Source organism: Glossina fuscipes, unplaced genomic scaffold (genome assembly GCF_014805625.2).
Source record: "Glossina fuscipes isolate IAEA_lab_2018 unplaced genomic scaffold, Yale_Gfus_2 61594, whole genome shotgun sequence".
NCBI lineage: Eukaryota > Metazoa > Arthropoda > Insecta > Diptera > Glossinidae > Glossina > Glossina fuscipes.
Window position 1 is genome coordinate 210209 of NW_024003803.1, and position 19016 is coordinate 229224.

General features: G+C 36.2%; 1 protein-coding gene across 2 annotated transcripts in view; it reads right to left on the bottom strand.

Moving 5' to 3' along the window:
• Positions 1 to 19016, bottom strand: part of LOC119643744 — a 128769-nt gene that overhangs the window by 106093 nt on the left and 3660 nt on the right. Inside the window, exon 1 of one of the 2 annotated variants that reach the window (XM_038043204.1) lies at positions 6175 to 7773. The exons of the other annotated variant lie outside the window; for it this stretch is intronic. Coding sequence (XP_037899132.1) covers positions 6175 to 6184 — 10 coding nt within the window. The 5' untranslated portion in view covers positions 6185 to 7773. Of the gene's footprint in view, positions 1 to 6174; positions 7774 to 19016 lie in introns of those variants that run through there. 2 annotated transcript variants of the gene reach the window in all.

Consider the following 19016-nt stretch of genomic DNA (forward strand, 5'->3'; position numbering starts at 1 on the left):
AATAATTGTGTTAAAAAGTGGGCCAAAATTACACCTTAATAACTCATCGATAATTGAAATTTAAAATTCAATACGAAATCATTTCAAAAGGAAAATCAAAAACAAAACAAACAAGTGCTTGTACAACGAAGCTGGCACAAAAAGTGCATTACAGTCAAACCTGTTTTTGTGCGGTCTTTTTTTATGCGCTTTTTTTTGTGCGAATCTTTTTTTTGTGCGATTCTTTTTGTGCGATTTTTTTTTTTGTGCGGTATATGAATATCGACACATTGAATTTCGCCGTGAGGTTAGGTCAATCTGAACTGTGTTGGCATCACTTTTTTGGCTATCAGTGTGTATATACACATTGCAACAGCCATTTTAAATTCGTGCTGGAAAGCGGTCTGGCCTGAATGTGTCATTAATAGAAATGTAACCGACAACACGTCCACTTTTATCATCAGATATCATTGCGCTAGCACATCAAATCTGCGGAGAAGGTTTTGACTCTTTCAGCGAAAATGATCTTATTGAAATGATTGAGGACGAAACCGTAAATGATAGTGACATTATCAATAACTTAACAGATCATGAAGACGGACAAGAAGAACCGTAATCTATTACAGCGGATAAAATATATGCAGGGATCCAGCTTTGCAGCAAACTGGAAAAGCATTTTCATAAAATAGATAACAATTCTCAAAGAAGTTTGAAATTCCAAAAAGAGCTTCGATTGTGTATATCTGGCTATCGCGACGTTTACAAACAGGTGACCAAACGACCGTCGTCGCAAAAACTTATCACCGACTACATGTTAACAAAAAATAAATCAACTGTAGTATCTTTAAGTGACGAAAGCGATTACGAACCAGTTCATCGCAAAAATATGCGCGTTTTGAACTACGACGAGTAGTACATATTGAATTATGTACATTTTGAAAATTTCTCCTTGTTAAAATTAGAAATTAAAATTTTTTTAAATGTTTCAATGTGTAATTTAATTATTTATTTTGTTTGAAAAGCACTTTCTTGCTATTTCGTAAAGCTTTGACATATTTTCTAAGTGAGACTTTTTTTATGCGGTCCCTTTCTACCGCATAAAAAAAATTTTCTTTAATATGCTGTGAAAAATTATTTCTTATAGCTATTTATGAAGTTTTTGAATATTTTTTTTTTTGTGCGGTTTTTTTTCTGCGGTCCCTATCTACCGCACAAAAACAGGTTTGCCTGTATATCCAAATAACAAAGACAACTGAAACATCTGAAAAAAAAAAACATCGCATTTTGGGAGTAGGAACAACGTTACATCCCACTGCGAAGCTCATCGCACTCAAAAAACGTCACTACACACTCAGACTCCATTCCATTTCATAACTGCACTGCTTATCATCTCTTAAATGTACAAACTCAACCTGCCAAATATGCTTTGCCCATGGAATATGCTTTCTCTCTCGAAATTAGGGATATTAAAATCCGCAGGACCAGAGCTTATGCTCACACCAGAAATGAGCATTGTTTGTTTGTTCAATCAAGAAACAATTCTTCTGGCAATAATCGAACTCTATTCAAATTTATACCATGATTTCCATAACCTACAGATTTTTTTCGTCAATAACAAAAAAATCAAATTGATCCCTTCTGATGCGACTACGGCAAATTCTATGGCCGTCAAACTTCACTTAACAACGTCTATAACTTGTATATTCCGTCCGAATTCTGTGAAATCCGTGAGCTCGCTTTAATCGCCTCTGATTTCATCGAACTTAAAATGCACTCAAACACAAATCCATGAATCTGCTCAAATTTAGTCCCCTACCTGACCTCTGCAATTCTGTAGAACTCATGCGCTTCTATAAATTCGACCTTTCCTCTAACTCTCGTTTGCCGTTGAACACAGTTCGTTTAGGTTTTTCCGGGAACGTCTTGCCTTCCCACATCTGTTTGGAAGGCATTAACTTCCCTGTTGAGCCATATCTCGAGCCGACATTACAATGCCGCAAATGTTGGCGTTTCGGGCACACTGATAAGCTGTGTTGACGCCAAGGGCCATTCTGCCCCTCCTGTAGCAAAAGCAATGAGTGCACCTCTAATTTGTTCTCAAACTAAAAAATGTATCGATTGTAAGGGTGACCCTTCATCTAATTCGAAAACTTGTCCTTCCTACAAAAAATTACTAAATCCAAAAAAGATGCAGCAGATCGTTTGAAGCCGCAAGTATACGTCTTCTTTCGAAATGCTTACGTTTACGCAAATAATAGCTCTTCATTCTCTCTAGAAAGTTTCTCTAAATTGTTTCCTCTGACTTCTCAACCAACAATAAAACGACCAATCACTGATTCTATTGTCTCAGTTCCAACCAAAAATGTGGTAACTGCTGAAATCACCATCTCTCCTTCCAATATGAAGTCATCAAATCCCGAGACTGCGCCACCCATCACAGGCAATATTTCTTCCGATCACGTAATGATCACTGATTCTAATACTTCCTCTAACTTATATGAAATCTCTGATCATATTCAAAAATTACATAATTTCCTGCCACTCTTTAAACCAAATTCTACCATTAACAGGATTATCTCGTGAACTTCACATGAGTATTATAAACCAATGATCCCCTTCGGATTCGTACATCTAGTCTCTTTCAACCAATAGCGTCCGTAACAAATTACATCTCCTGCTTAAATCTCATGATTCTTTCTCTATTAAGAATTATAACGCAGTTAGATTTTTTCATATCTCTAACCCCTCTCATGGTAGTGATTTGGCGGTCCATACATCTAATAATCTTTCATTCTCTTACTCTGCTAATTTTGCAAATTGTGCACATATCGAATCTTGGGGCACCCTTCACACTGCCGTCCTGATCTTTAGGTTTTATATTCCACCTAAATGTAATGTTTCTGATCATGCAATTAATAAATTATTTTCTTTCAGATCTGACATATCTGCATTATTATATGGTGATTTTAATGCTCACAATGTTCGTTGGGGTAGTCACTTCTTCAGTTCAAACGACTACATTCAAGCACTTCTTCAATTCAAGCGACTACCCTAACGACAAGTTCAAGATTTTCTTGAAAGCAGCAATTTAGTCTTACTAAATAATGGTGATCCTACTCATTTTGGTTCCGTGTCTTCTCACCTAATCTAAGTGCTCTGAGCACCTGAAAGACCCTTAACGACACTATAGGTCGTTCCCACAGTCTAATCGAAATTGGGTCTTTTGCGTCTTATTACTTGCTATCACTCACATATCCATGCTCCAAGGTATATCAAATCTTCATTACTTAACAATATTATCCTTAACATTTCAAACACCATCCAGACCAATGACTCTTCGGGTTGTTTTTTTGATAAAAGTCATTCACTGGTGCTCTGAACCGAAAGTCTTCTAAAAAATCCTACCCTGTAATTCTTGGTGGAACATCGCATTCAATCGAGTTGCCGCCAAACTTAAGCTCGTTGTAAATTTCAAATTTTTCGCCGATATTAGAAAAGAATATACCTATATTCTCAGGCTGGAAAAATGTAAAGGTTGGAAACAATTTTGTGAAAATGTCAACAGTGACATGTCAATCTCAGATCTTTAGCGCACTGTCAGAGACCCCATGGTTACTCTTCTGCCCATCTATGGTTCTTCCATCCCGTTTATTAAAACTTTAAACATTGTAGGCTTTGTCCTGCATTCGAAACTTTCCCCTGCAGCTCACATTGACAAAACTGCCAAACAATGTTTTCAACTCATTGATGTATTGAAATCCATTTGTAGTATTTCTTTGGACTCTGATCCCTCTTGCGTGATTAAACTATATTTTGGTTTAATCAGACCAAAATTAGAATACGCCTATTCCCCCTTCATCTCAAAGAAGGATCTTCTGAAAACTTGGAACAAGTGATATATATTATGCCTCTACAAGAAAGATTTCATTTACTCCAATTTTTTATCTATTAAAATTCTATCTTTTGAAAACATTTCTTTCTTAAAATTTTTCCTGACGAAGTTAGTAATTTCAACTTTCTAAGAACTGATATACATAGCTCTTGGTTCTCAATATTTTCGACTAGTAATTAAGCTCCTACCAGTGAGAAAATCCACAGTTACACCGACAGAGGTACACCACCGTTACCCGAAGTTGGACAATATCAAATGGAAACATTTTTCACTCATCTTTACTGATGGATCTAAGACCGATATTGTAGGCAGCGGCGCTTTCAATTATTAATATAGAAGCCTACTTCTCAAATCATTCATATAGCTCATATTTTCGGCTGAATGTCCAGCGATCCTAGAAGCCACGCGCTTAGCGAGTACTCAACTTCAAAAGGAACTCCTTATAATGCCAGGCAATAAGTCTGTCTTATCCGCTTTACAATCATTTGCCTCAGGTAAAATTGATCCCTACATATTAGAAATCAGATCGTTACTTCATACCCTCAGGTCCGATACATTTTGTTTTCACTTTCTCGGGTGCCCAATCCCATGGGTATTCTTGGCAATAACACTGTATGTAAAATTGCATCTTCCAGACCATCTCATTTTAATGATCGTGGTTTCATTTCTATAGATTTAAGAACAGTCATTACCTACAATCTTTATTTCCATAAATAATTAAAGTTCCTTGATTTCTCAATTGCGGACTCAGGCGTGATATTATTTTCTTTACTAACAGGCTGATGATTAACCACACGAAATGTAATGATCATCTATTCAAAATCAACACTGAATAACATAAGAAGAAGGAGAAGGTTTTAAAGTCTGAACAATTATAAAATTCTTAAATATAGTGAAATATATTGAACTTTGCTTTTAATTTATATTCATCGCATTGTTCTTTATGCTGATATTATTAGTTTTCTCTACGGCATAATCTAATGGGGCCTTATCCTGGGAATCTATGGGAAATTGGTCCATCAATTTGTCACTTCATGCCGGTATTTTCTTTATGACAACATAAAGCGTTCCGATCGGCGGCTTTCCGTAAAACAAACCTCATCATCAACCATTAAACTGCTAGTTTATCAAGGAGCACTTTGAATCGTATTTCGTGTCACGAGAGAGCGGGAGAGAGAACTCTTGATTTGCATAAGAGGACAATTGAAAATTTGGCAGAAAAGATGGCGAACTGTCCTGATTAATAAAAGATGATAATATGATAACTTAAAAAATAAAAACTTGAAATAACGGTAAAGTTTGTTTTAAAACAACCGTTTTCAAAATAGTCTATTACTTATAAGTCTCCTTATTTACTTATCTTTATCTAGATAATGAATATACAAATTTTTATTAACTTACTTTCGCTTCAGCGACGGAACTAGAAAGTTATTTGCCTTTGTATTAAGTATGACTTTTCGTCTTTTCATATTCGATAAATATATAGGGAGAATAAGGGACAACCTCGACGTTTGTTTGTGTACAAGCAACCAACATGATTCAATCAACAACAAACGTAAATAAAAGCACGGTTATAAAGTAAGTGCACGTGATTAATTTCATCTAACTTATCTTACCTATAAACAAGTGAAAACTTCATCCTTTTCCCACTCTCAATCACCGACGGATCACAAATCATATGTTTCTGCCAAATAGCTGAAAAGCCGGTCTTATCTTTTTATGATTCTTGGTATTCTGAAGTATACGTATGGAGACATGACATGGTAACGTACTTTTCGGTAGGTCACAGTTCGTTATTATAGTAAGAGAGGGTAGTGCAACAGTGCAAGGACAAAATTTATTAAAACTTCAAAGAAATTGCGAAGAAAAGTGAAGCTCAGGCACTTATTCAAGGGCAGACTTTTAGATTATAACCACGAAGATGCAGCGTACATAATTTTTGCATTCTGCACAGTATTCTTACGGAAGGAGGAATGTTGAGATGAACTCGGAATCAAATTATTCTGTGGACGGATCTACCACGGAAAAAGGATTAGAAATAATTATATAAACTTGTGATGTATATAATATAAAATAATTATTTCATTATAAAAGTCTTTAAAAAAACATCACTTAAAAATATTTCGTTTAAAAAAAGTAAACATTTCGAAATGTTCACGTCAAAAAGACTTAAAAATGGGGGAAAAAAGTTTAAATGCAAACGACCTCTGCATATAAGTTGATGCTTCCAATGATTTAAAGACCGTAAATAAAATTAACATTATTTTAAATAAATACTGTTCTCTATATTCATATATGCTTACTTCTTTCCATTTCTATGAACTTCCGGTAAGCTCAGTCATACCGTTTAAATTTGCAGACAATTCTTCCCATAAATTTTCAATTTGCTTTTGATATGTCGAACTTAATTTATTATTTTAATATGTGGATAATTTTTGACACCGGGCAAATAATAAATTACTAGCTCCTGGCTGCATCTTTGGTAACCCCTTCTATGATCAACGCACATTTAAAATTATATATTAACTGTTATATTAAAATTATATATTAATAATGTATATTAAATTTTTCCCGTTTTGCCAATATATTCTTTTTGTTTATACCGTGGAAAGAGGTATGTATTCTTCTTTTTGACGCTTCAACTCGCGATTTTCATTAAGTAACTATCCCGTTTTAACACGAGATTGTGATTGGGGAATTCTGCTGTCATTTTTGCTTTAAAGTACGAAATTCGATACAAAGCGACAGCAATGATGACGGACAAATATAAGTATGAATTTCATGATACTTGAGCAATAAAACCGCCAGAGTAAAGTTGTTACATTCTAAAAAAAAACTTTGTTGCAAACCGTTTTACAAAGAAATCATTGTATAGTCCAATATTAGTTTTTTTTTCCATTTAAAATCTACACATTTAAAATTTTTCGTTTTAGTTTGGCTATCCGTAAGTAAGCCGATCTGCTGTGGATGTTATTGTGTTTCCGTTTTACAGCCGTTTTTTCTTATAACCAACGTTGGTCATAGCCACGCAAAACGTGAGCCATTCAGCTTTCACTTGAATGGACTCACTTGAAAGCGAGAGTGTATCTCGCAACTTGTAATGTGGTATTTTAATACCTATTATTGTGCGAGTGCGCTCAGACGTCGCTAGTGTGTACATGACAAGAAATTTGTTTACGAAAAAGGGTCACCACCTTCGCTTGTACCCGTTTCCCCGCTTTGCTGTAGCGCAATTGGAACACTCTCCTCGATTGACGTAGTAAACTGAATTTACCGCCGTCAGCGGTAACTATTATCACCTGGAATGATCTCGCTCCTTTTCACTTTCCTATTCTTTTCCTATCACTTTCGCACAGTGTGATCGACGTTGATTGCAGAATCACAAACGAGCATCATCGTCGGAGCAGAGTAAAAAAATCCCTGTTCTATTTTTGTTTTTATTAGCGTCAAACGTGAAACTCAGCGAGCTCAACCCAAGGCTGATTAGTACCTTGCTGTCAAAAGGCTAAAGCTGATTTGCCGTGCTATTTACCTTATGTCAGGCACGAGTTTGCACCCCGTCAGTTGAAACTTTGCGGCCTTTACTACTTTCCCGAAGAAAATACTTTGTTCTAAGTATAGTTTTAAAGCTGCTCCTCGTAATCGGAGAAAAACATCTTCCATATTTTTTGGATGTTCCTTGAAATTGTTGTCTATGCTAATAATATCATGAAAGTATACCAGGCATGTATTACAGTGTAATCCTTTTAGTAAACAGTTCGTTGCAACTCTCTTGAGCTGACAAAGATCGTCCAGTTTTCCGACAGAAATTTTCTGGCGCTTGTTCTGCTGTGTACTTAGACTGTTAATTCAACTTTTTATAAGATTTTTAGCTTCTTTTGACATCTTTGAGTTTCTTAAAACCAATGTGATTTAGTGGATGTGTTCAGAACGGCAACTCTGTTCAAGCCTTGTGGTCATATTTTTCTCGTTGTGAAAAATTTTTTGCAATTTATTCTTTTATTTAATTTCTTTATTGCGTTATACTTGAACTTTTGTGTGTTTATTGCTGAAACTTATCATCGCGGATACCGTACGTGTTTCCTTTAAATACAAAAAAAAAAAAAAAATTAAAATCAAAACATTTGACATTATCTTCAGTAGTTTCCCAAACCTTTTCAAGTGAGTAGTTATTTCACAAATAATAAACAATAGACAACAATAAGGCATAATGGCCCCGGGGCCGCTCGAATAGATTTTATCTATTAGCTGACACATCCCCCCAAAGAAAAAAAATTAAAAATTCCGACATTCCGGTGTTGCCAATTAGTGACATCACTCCTATGGACAAAAAATATATTGTTATTTCTTCAACCGATGCTAGACTAACAATATCCCAAATTAGCCCTTTTGCTATAAAAAAAGCTCTAGATAGCATTACAACATACATCGACTCCATCTCGATTCTATGCGATGGGAATTTACTGGTCCTCGCTGGGAACCCGCGCGCAACCAAAAAGCTCATAAAGTCCAAATCTTTAGCTAATCTATGTGCTATTTCCGTTAAACTGCATGAGAAACTGAACTCAGTTAGAGGCGTAATTTATGCCCCTTGCTTAAAGCATGTGCCGGAAGATGAAATTGTTTCGCGAAATGTGCAATCAAGGAGTGACTGAAGTATATAAATTAACCAAACTGAATGATGACGGAAAAACACGCTCTCCTACAGGAAGGATTATTTTAACTTTTGATCGCTATCGATTACCGCGAACAGTTGATGTGGCGTGGTATAAATGTAAAGTAGAACTATACATTCCAAATCCTATGAGGTGTAAAAATTGCCAACGCCTGGGTCATACGGCAACAAGATGCACTAGTGCTGCATCTTGTGCTAACTGTGGTCATCCTCCACATGCTGAAAGCTGTACCCGTAGTTTCTGTAGAAATTGCAATGATCAACACTCAGCTTTAGACAAACAATGCCCACGTTTTGTACAGATGCGTGAAATACTAAAAATCAAAACAGAAAATTACTGTAGCATGAGCGAAGCGCGACGTACATACCGCGAAAGAAATCAATCTGTAGTCCAAGGAATTGGCAAAAGTAATACCTACACTGCTGGTGCCTTGCAAAACAAGCCTACTAAGCCTTTAACTCCAACTCCCTCCAAAGAAAAATTTATTCGCCCCTTAACCAAAAATTATATTGCGAATCCAGCTACATCACCCGAAGATAATATTGAAAAAACCGAAGCAACACCAAATATTGAAAAAATTCAAACGACAACATATATGCTAAAATCCAATATACTAAACTCTCCAGAATCTCCAGCTCTCAACTTTACTCAAAAAATCACAAGTGGTAATGAATCCATTCTTTCATCCATTAATCAACCTTCAATTTCAAATTATTCACGTGCGCCCACTCGTTGCGCTTCGAATGTACCAAACCACCTAAGTACAGATTATTCTGCTGGTAAGAATAAATCACTCACGAAAAATTCCTATAGCGACCTTCTCGACGGAGACGCTGACATGGCAACCTAACCCTCCTTCCACTCTGCTTCTATGTCATTACAATTACATAAAGTTTTTAAAATTCTACAATGCAACATTAAGGGACTTATTAATAATTTTGATGAAGTCCGTACACTCATAAGTGATTTTAATCCAACCTTTTTATCGCTTCAAGAAACTCATTGTAGAAGCTCTTTTAATCCTACTCCACCTAAACCATATACTGGATACTTCACGAATGCTGATCAAAATTGATATTCCAAACAAGTAGTTGGTGTTTTTATAAAATCAAATATACCTCACAAACTCATAAATTTTAGCTCAAACATACAAGCCGTAGCCATACCTATAATGTTAAATATAAAATTTACAGTGCTTTCGCTCTATATTCCACCTTCGCAATCGTTTTCTCAGCAAGAACTCTACAATTTATTCTCCGTATTCTCCCCCCCCCATTAATAATATGCGGCGACTTTAATAGTTGGTATACCATCTGGGGCTCAACAGTGAACAACACTCGCGGTACTTTTTTAGAAAAGGCCTTCATTCAAAGCAATTTCTGCATATTAAATGATGGAAAACCGACGCACTTTTCAATTCAACACACTTTTTCACATATTGATTTAACATGTTGCTCTCCCTCACTTCTTCCTTTGGTATCCTAGTCTATTTTTGATGATCTACATAATAGCGATCACTTTCCAATCATAATCGATCTTAAACTTTCAACGTCCACTGTTACTCCAGTAAAACAGGCCAAATTCCTCCTAGATAAAGCAGATTGGATCAACTACTCCAAACAGGTGGAGTCATTTTTAAATTCAAAGCCATTTAACGGGAACTGCCACCATGATGCTGCTATTATGTCTAAAGCGATTCGCACGGCTGCTCATTTCTCTATTCCACAATCCAACAGCTTTTGCAAACGAACTAGGCTTCCTTGGTCGAACAACACGCATTTGTTTTTGAGGAAATATAAAGTGAATCTATGGCACCGCTTTAAGAGATTTCCTGATCATGATCTCTTGTTACTATACAAAAAGGCCAATGCTCTATTCAGGAAGGAATTACGAAAATCAAACGCACTTAGTTGCGAACTTTTTTCGAGAGGAATTCACAGAAATACATCAATGAAAATTATCTGGAACAAAATCAACAGACTTAATAGGGCTTCAAATCTGAACGAAATCCCTGCCATCTGCACTCCCAATGGAACTTCAACTGACGCACACGATATTTGTAATTACTTTGGACAAATGTGATGCGAATACTCCTCTGACAGCAGCTTTTCTAGTTCTTTCCTCGAAAATAAAAGGACTCCAATTTCTCTTTCAAATTGTATTGACAGATGTGCCACCTTCCCGAAAAATTATCTACCTTAGAACTTGGAAGTTGCCTCTCCAAATCGAAGGGCAGGACACCTGGTCTAGACCGCATCTCGTACCAAATTATCAGTGCGCTGTTTAATTCAAGTAAAAAGAAATTACTGGACCTATATAATACGGTATTTTTGACTGGCCATATACCCTACATGTGGAAACTGGCAATAGTTGTTCCAATTCCAAAGTCAAAAAATGCCGCCATCGCATCGGACTATCGCCCATCTCTCTTTTATCTTGCCTCTCAAAGGTATTGGAAAAGATTATGGCATCTAGATTATCTTGGTTTCTTGAGTCCAAGAACCTGATAACAAAGCAACAAGTTGGTTTCAAGCGGGGTAGAGGGTGCATAGACGTTCTTCTACATATTGATTTTTTCACGAGCAAAGCAATTTCCGAACGGAATCATGTAACAATTCTCTCAATTGATTTCGAAAAAGCATTTGACAGAGTTGGTCTTCATGTTATCTTAAGACTCTTGAAATCATGGAATGTTGGACCCAAATTCTTCAACTATATCAAATCATTCATGTCGCATCGGCGGTTCAAAGTTAGAATCAACAATCATCTTTCTGATTCCTTTCCGCTAAAGAATGGCATTCCGCAAGGATCTCCTCTCTTTGTCACGCTTTTCCAGATCGCCTTCAACGAAATTAGCAAAATCCTTTGCCGTGTACCAAGAGTGGAACATTGTTTGTACGCGGACGATGTATACATTTTTACAAAAGAAAAAGATGGCACGAAGGCAATCAACATCCTCGAATCTATTGCACGTGAGATCTCCACATGGGCAAACTCGTCAGGAGCTAAAGTTTCCATACAAAAATCTAAAAAATGCACATTTGTCGAAAGCAGATATGCGATGCAGGAAACCTACTAATGCATATTAACGACTTACTAGTACTAAATGTGCAGACGCTCGATGTTCTCGGCGTCAGGTTTTCCAACAATTATCGTTGGAAAGCACACTGTCTTCGGTTAAAAAATCCCTTTTAACAAGAGTAAATTTCATACAGTACGTTGCTTGGAGAAGCCATGCACATATTAACACTATTGCTTGTGTTAAGCAAGATTGACTATGCTTTGATAACTTATGGCAATAGCTGCAAATCTAATATCAACATCCTTAAACCGGTCTATCACCAAGCCGTCAGAGCAAGTTGTTATGCTTTTCGGACGACGCCCATAAATAATATTATAATTGAAACTGGTCTCCCAACTTAAAATAGTCCCCAAGCTTCTTAATTCAAACAAATCTATTCTCGATGATGACGTGAGAAAGATTATTATTGCGAAGAAAATTCCCAAGTCACCATCTGCAATTGACCATTGTTTGTACGTCGCAAAGAAATTAAACATTCCCTTAAAAATTTTCCGCTCTTTTGGTGTTAAGCCTCCATGGATTTTGGAAGAGTGCTCTTTCGAAATCTCACTGTCTATGCACAAGAAAGAAGATACTCCAAACTACGTCTTCAGGAATCTAATGGTTGAAAAAACCTAAGTATTGGAGAGTACTGGTTGGAATCTTTTGTACACAGACGGCTCAAAATCTTCTGGTCTGCCTCCTGCTTGTGCCGTGGTAGCTGCTACAGTACAGGATCTTTTCAATCACATATTTCACGAAAGTACTTCAACTTTCACAACCAAAGCCAGTGCTATCCTTCACGCTACGAACTTTGCCCATAAAAACAAACTCAAAACCGTCATTGTTACCGACAGTTTTTCTGTATGACAAGCTATTCGGAACCCTTCGACTTCGAGATGGAGCACCATCAACAAATTAAGGAATATAATTACTACACCCGACGGAAAAATTAAAATGTTATGGGTACCAAGTCACATCGGTTCACTGGGAAATGAGCAGGCTGATCGAGCAGCAAAGTATGCTGCGTCTGCTCCTCTAATTATGGATGATGTCATGGAAATGTTGGATCTTCAAAGATACATTGGAAGAAAAGTTAAAGAGAAAATTGCAGAAGGAAATTTACAATACCATCATCAACACTACTCTTCCATTAACCTTCGATTAACTCCACCTTTATATCCAACAAATGTTGAGAAAACCAAGATCCAAACATTTTCGAGAATTCGCCTTGGTCATACAATTGCAACTCACCAATGGATCCTGAAGAAGTCCTCCTCCCCAATCTGCATTTGTGGACAAACTCCAACTATAAAGCACATTCTCTGCGACTGCCTCAACTTTGCCTTGGCTAGAAGTATTGCATTTGGAACGATCAACCCTTTGAACATTCTACAATCAGCTTCAGAACAGAATATCAATTCTATATATTACTTTATTAATACTACTAAGCTTATTATCTAATATACATTTATTTAAATTAGAGCCGATAGCCTGTGTTGCTAGTGCTCAATGTATTGTTTTAGTCTAATTATTTATTTCATTAGTCTAAAATTAAAATAATAATAATAGTTGATGTGTTACTAACATTCTAGTACAGCCACAACATCACCGTAACCCATTTGAGTAAAGTCTTCAAGGGCTTCAATCTGATGACGTCCTGTATAATCGACAGCTAATGCGCTATAGACAAGACTATGTTTGGAGCTGTATTTAAACACTTGCTTGATTTTCTTTCCTTGATGCAATTCTTTTTTTTCTTATTGTTTGTCATCTTTAATTTATACAATGCTGTTTTTGATCATTTATAAGGTTACTAAAGTATGCTTTAATAAATCTTATTCCAGTGTGAATCTCACACAAAGATATTTAAACACTATTTTTAGAGAGTTATTTTATATTTGTCCTTAATAGTTAAAGTTTCTTTTTTTTTGGAAATTTATTGACAATAATAGTGATGGTTATCTTATTACACTTTTATATTCGCAACCAATTCAATTTCTTTAACCTTTATCCATTATTTTATTTTGGCCGACTTCCATTTGGTTTTAATGGCGTTTTAGTTAATAATTTTTGCTGTTTTTTCTTTTTTATTACTATTCGATTTTACTTTACAAAATTTAAAGACATTTTTCACATCTTCATCCGACCACTATTGTCGATCTTTCTTTTCTTTCTCTGATGCTGATTTCATTCTCAAATCTAACCCTTATGGTATACAGAAGGACTTCGAACTTTGTTTTTTTTTCATAATTCTCTCTCTAAATACTACTACTATGTGGGCGGAGAATTGTGAAAAAAGATTCTAATTAATAGGATTCAGTTATTATGAATAATGCTACTCTTTTTGTGGAGAGCAGGGACAACGCTGACCGACTGAAGCCTCCTACACTTATATACGCGGACGTTGCAACGGTTCCGATAGCTTTACTCTTAACAGCAGGTTCCTTACTTGTAGTCATTCAAGGCAATGGTCTAAGTAACGGCCCAAATTTCCCTTTGACTGTAGTGCTGTTAATAATTGAATGGGAAGCACCTGTAACCGTGTATTGATGTAATTGCAACCCTGAATTTTCCATTGCTACATAGACTGTTGTTACGTCTCTTTGACTGGATAATACCAATCTTCGTGGCCCGTCCTGTCCACTCTGGACATTTCATTACCACATTCCTCTATATTATACGTAGGTGATGTGGAGTGTGTTAGTTTGTGCATTCCGATGCTAAGTGACTCAATTGCGGGCAGATATAATGCTTGCGCGTTTTTGAAACTAGCATCTGCTTATTTTCGCGCAAAGCTTTCCGGACCGCCTCGCAGACCATATTCGAGATATCGAGCGACTTCTGCTCGTCCGACCATCGCGCTTAACGACAACTGTGTTCTAGCACTTGCTTGTGTACGCACGAAACCGAAGGTTTTGATAAACGTTGTTTTTGGTGACGTCCTTATGGCTTTTTTAAGTTCTGCATCACGAAGCGCTTTTGTAAAGGTGTGAATTTTCACCCTTTCAAGCACGTCCTGGCGCACCCCGACAAATGCGAGGTTGGCCAGACGTTCGATTTCGTTCGGCTTTTGACAGCGCGTAGACAACTTCAGGGGGACTTACTTCCTTTACATATTAACTACTATATTTGCTTGCGCGTGTATCTATAATCGTAGCGTATTCCGTTCTTTTTACTTCCGTGATGATGCTGCTTTTAAGAGGGTTATTAAGGTGACCGCTTTACCGTTGTGATCCCAATGCGTTTTCTTGCGACAACACCGAATTGCAGTTTGAATGTTTTGAAATTGCGGCACCATGAAATGTGTTTTGAATTTAGTCGAGCTGGTGGTTCCGGTGTTAATTTGTACCTTAGTCATTCTTTACAGGTCGTCTGGATCTTCCTCTCTTTCTGCTGTACATTTTTTTTGCAAGGCATTAATTCCGACATTATACTGGCTTAACACAACACCAACATTGCGTTCGTGCTCATTTACTTTTCCTTCAAATTGCTGTTAAACTTCGTCGGCCTGTTGCTTTAGAAGTTTGTAAATTTTTCGTTTAATTTTCTGCCGCTGTTGTTCGATCCCTGCTGTTATCACCTCAATTTTTGATGCCATATCTTGACGTTCACTTTTGATTTTCGTCGTCGTCTTAGCAATTTTTTATGCTATCCTTATCCATCAGTTTTGGCCGCCATTTCCTGTTGTCGCGCTTGCATTTCTTGTTTTACTCCTTGCAATTGATGCATTGTTTGCATCACAGGCGCAAGTGGTATATTTGTATTGTCCCCGCTTTTTGCTTCGCCACGCTTGTCGTGAATTGTCGTTGCATACTCTGCCTCTTCGCCATAACTACATACCAACTCATATACCGCGACATACTTTCTCTCTTGCTCCAGCTGCTCACATAACCTTTGTTTTATTGCAGATTTTACCGTTTGAACGTATATTTCTTTCTCTCAGCTCCTTTTCAGGATTCGAGGAGCGGTTTCACCGTTAGATCTCCCAATATCACCATAGCTTCGTATTGTCAATCACAAATCCACTGTGTAACGTAACCTGCTTTTCATGAGTTTACATTACTTATTCCTTTTTAAATAAAGTTCATACCATTAAATGGTGATTTTTTAGGATAAAATAGGTCTTATTTACAATTCTTAGGAGATCTATTTACAAGTTATTTTGAGACATTTAAAGTTTCAACGCTTCAATTCTCTTTCCCTTTTTTTATGACGGCACAAATCTCTTGACTCAGTTAATTGTAAATTCTGTAAAAATGCCGCTTATATACCCTTTTGCATACTTAAACTCATCACGACATCTTGATGTTGATCCCTGCTTCCGCCAAATTACTACTAATTGTTGGTGATCTTTTCGCGGATTGCGAAAAAAGGGGGACCGAATTTCATCCTTTATTAACAAGAGCTCCACATTTTGTTGGTCTCAAAGAAGTAGTCGTCCAAGTTACCAAAAATCTTTTTGTTCTAATTGTTGGCACCAGCAGGAACTAGAGGCGGTAAGGGTGAAAATAGAAACTATGCCAAAAACTTATATCAATATCAGAAAACCACAACGTCTGCTTTAAGTCGAGACCATTTTCTCATTGGTGAGCTCCCAGTAACGGGAGTCTACTTATCCAATTAAGTTGGTTTCGCATCTAGAGTGGTGGTTTGAAATTGCTGGTCTCGAACGAATCGAAGTTGAAAAAAAAACTTTTAAATATGCCCAAAAAAAAACATAGTAACGTATAAGTTTCGCTAGTGACTTTTCTACTAAAAGGTGCACAAATTTGACCTAGTACAAACAGTTATTGTTAAATTGCCAATGTAAGAATTCGTATTAAGTTGTCACTTGTCGAATAACACTCTTTTAAGTAAGCATTTTGCACACTCTACGACTCTAATAGTTACTTAGCTAATCTGTAAAATATATTTTGACTCAGCTGTTCTCATTTCTGGACTTTTGTTCGGTATCTATGTCATATAGGTTGTATAAATTCTTTATTTCTCCGCATTTATAATGATATGACAATATGCAATATTGCTGTAGAATAAAACCAAACTCCAAACTTCTTAAAAGGTTCCTGACGCACCCTTTAAATCGGTATAATGAAACACACATTCTCTAGTGGGCTTAGTTTCCTCGGAATCCACTTTTCATATTGTAAGTCATTACTTTAATTTTCATTAACGAATTGTCCTAAAATCTATATACCTTCCTTTATTGCAATAAAATTTACTTATACTTTGCATTCTATTTAGGCTGAGAGAAAACTTACTTGGTTACTTTTTGATTCTTGCTTTGTCCAAGCATATATCAATACATGCATAACGGTTGTGCTTCGCTCGTTTGGTTTCAATAATACTAGCGAAAGGGATGAGGAAACTCTTAAATAAACCAAATAAGGATAATTATCAACTTTCGTCTACGCTGTGCATGAAAGTATGAAAGAGATTCGTGATTATCCTTATGATTTGTTTAGATTTCTTCACAAATAGTTGATCCCGTAACACCAAATAATTGGTAAATATTTATTTCCGATACAAACCAATGTATTGGCAAGCAATGTGTTGTTATAAAATTCGCTTTTCTAAGACACAGTTCGTATCACTGGATCGCGGATATTTTGGTCAATACAAATACACTTCAAAGTTCCTTTATTTACAATTATATTCCTTAACAGTACGAGCATTTACTTATAATTATTTTCCTTAAATGTAAGATTATTCACAATTTATTTTGGCCGTACTCTCAATTTCTACGTTCTTGCCCGACTAACTCACCTTTCCATAAATATTGTATTTATATACATTTTTACAAGCGTGGCTATGATACCCTATTTCATAGATTTTATATTTAATCCCTGTCTGCTTTTCTCGCTCATCGTTTTCATCGGCCTGTAGCTGCATGACGCGCATGCGAATGTGCATTTGGTTTTTCCTTTTTCAGGGAATTTATTATTAGGGAAAATTACTTAGCTGAAATTAACTGGATTTGGGATTTTCGTAACAATATTTTTGAAAAAAAGCGTCTGTTTAATTCACATTTTTATTAGAACGATTTCTTTGTGGTAATAAGAAGAAGGAAGAAGAAACGAAATAAAATGACATTATTATGCACGTTCATATTTTGAAAAAAAAAATTATGTAAACGTTTTTCAGGCGGTCAGAATAAGCTACTAAGAGAGAAAAACCGAGGCAACCATTTCTAAAGCCGTGCGCATGTATAGTAAGTATAACATAAAGAAAATTGCAAATAGTTGAGTTCATCTTCTACCCTTTTTCATTTGAGCAACGTGAAAGTAAGTGAAGTAGTGGTCATCTTTCGAAAGTTCTAAATATAACTTACAGTTTTTGGCAAATTTCGTAGTGTTGAACCAGTGGGTATGGCAATAAATGGTTTTGTGAGCAATGTATAAAAGCGCTTCTCTTCTTAGATACATACACATATATATACATACATATCGCCGGTTCAGGCTTAGCCATCACGTTAGAGTTGTTGGCTTAAGCAAGTTGCCAATGGTTGGTCCGTAGCAACCATACCGTAAGTGTTGGACAAAGCACACTATCAAAAGTGTGTTGGAGCTACCAACCAACAACAAAGTTATGGTTTTATCAGAAATTTGACATTCCAGAGGGTAAGTAATTGTACTTTTTGTTTTACAATAAACGACCATAATAATTTTTTTTCTATTTATTACTTCGAAATGGATTACTTTAGTTGCGAGACAAGCAAAAACAGCGATGTATGTTTTGTATGGAATTTTACTTCATAGGCAGAGATAAGTAATTATAGAGCCACAAAAACTAACGGCGCGAAAACTAATTTCACATCATTTGTTTGAGATTTCGCCTATGCGTTGTTAGCAAGATTTTACGAGTTAATTGTCCGTAAGGGAAGAAACGGATTGAAACATTTTAACGACTCTTGGGGATAACTTCTTTTGACAGTTCTCAGCTATTGAGTAGTCTGTAAGATGTGTTCTAATTTCTGGAGCAGTAAAGAGCAATAATCAGAATGTACCAGATGTAGAAGCTTACGCCAAAATCAGAAGACCCAAGCAATAATTCGAATTATTTATAAATACGAGCTACTTTTAAGCAAAATTTTTGTTTTTTTGACCATAATTTAGCGGGAAATTAAGCTCTGCACAACTCCTAATTCATCAGTGACTTGTTTTTTGAGGGTTCATTTTGATTTGTACAGTTGCGAATCTACTTTGCCCGGGTTAATTTACAGTCTAATATTAGGATTGCAGCTATATGAACGAATTGATGAGTCACAAGGCTATAAAAACAAACCGATTTCAGGCTAGAGGATTAACAACGAGAAATATATTCAGGTGACAAAAAATGAAGACTGCTGGCAAACAACAACGAAGCCGTAACTTTTGTGGGAAAAATTCGCCTCTTACGATGAGAAATG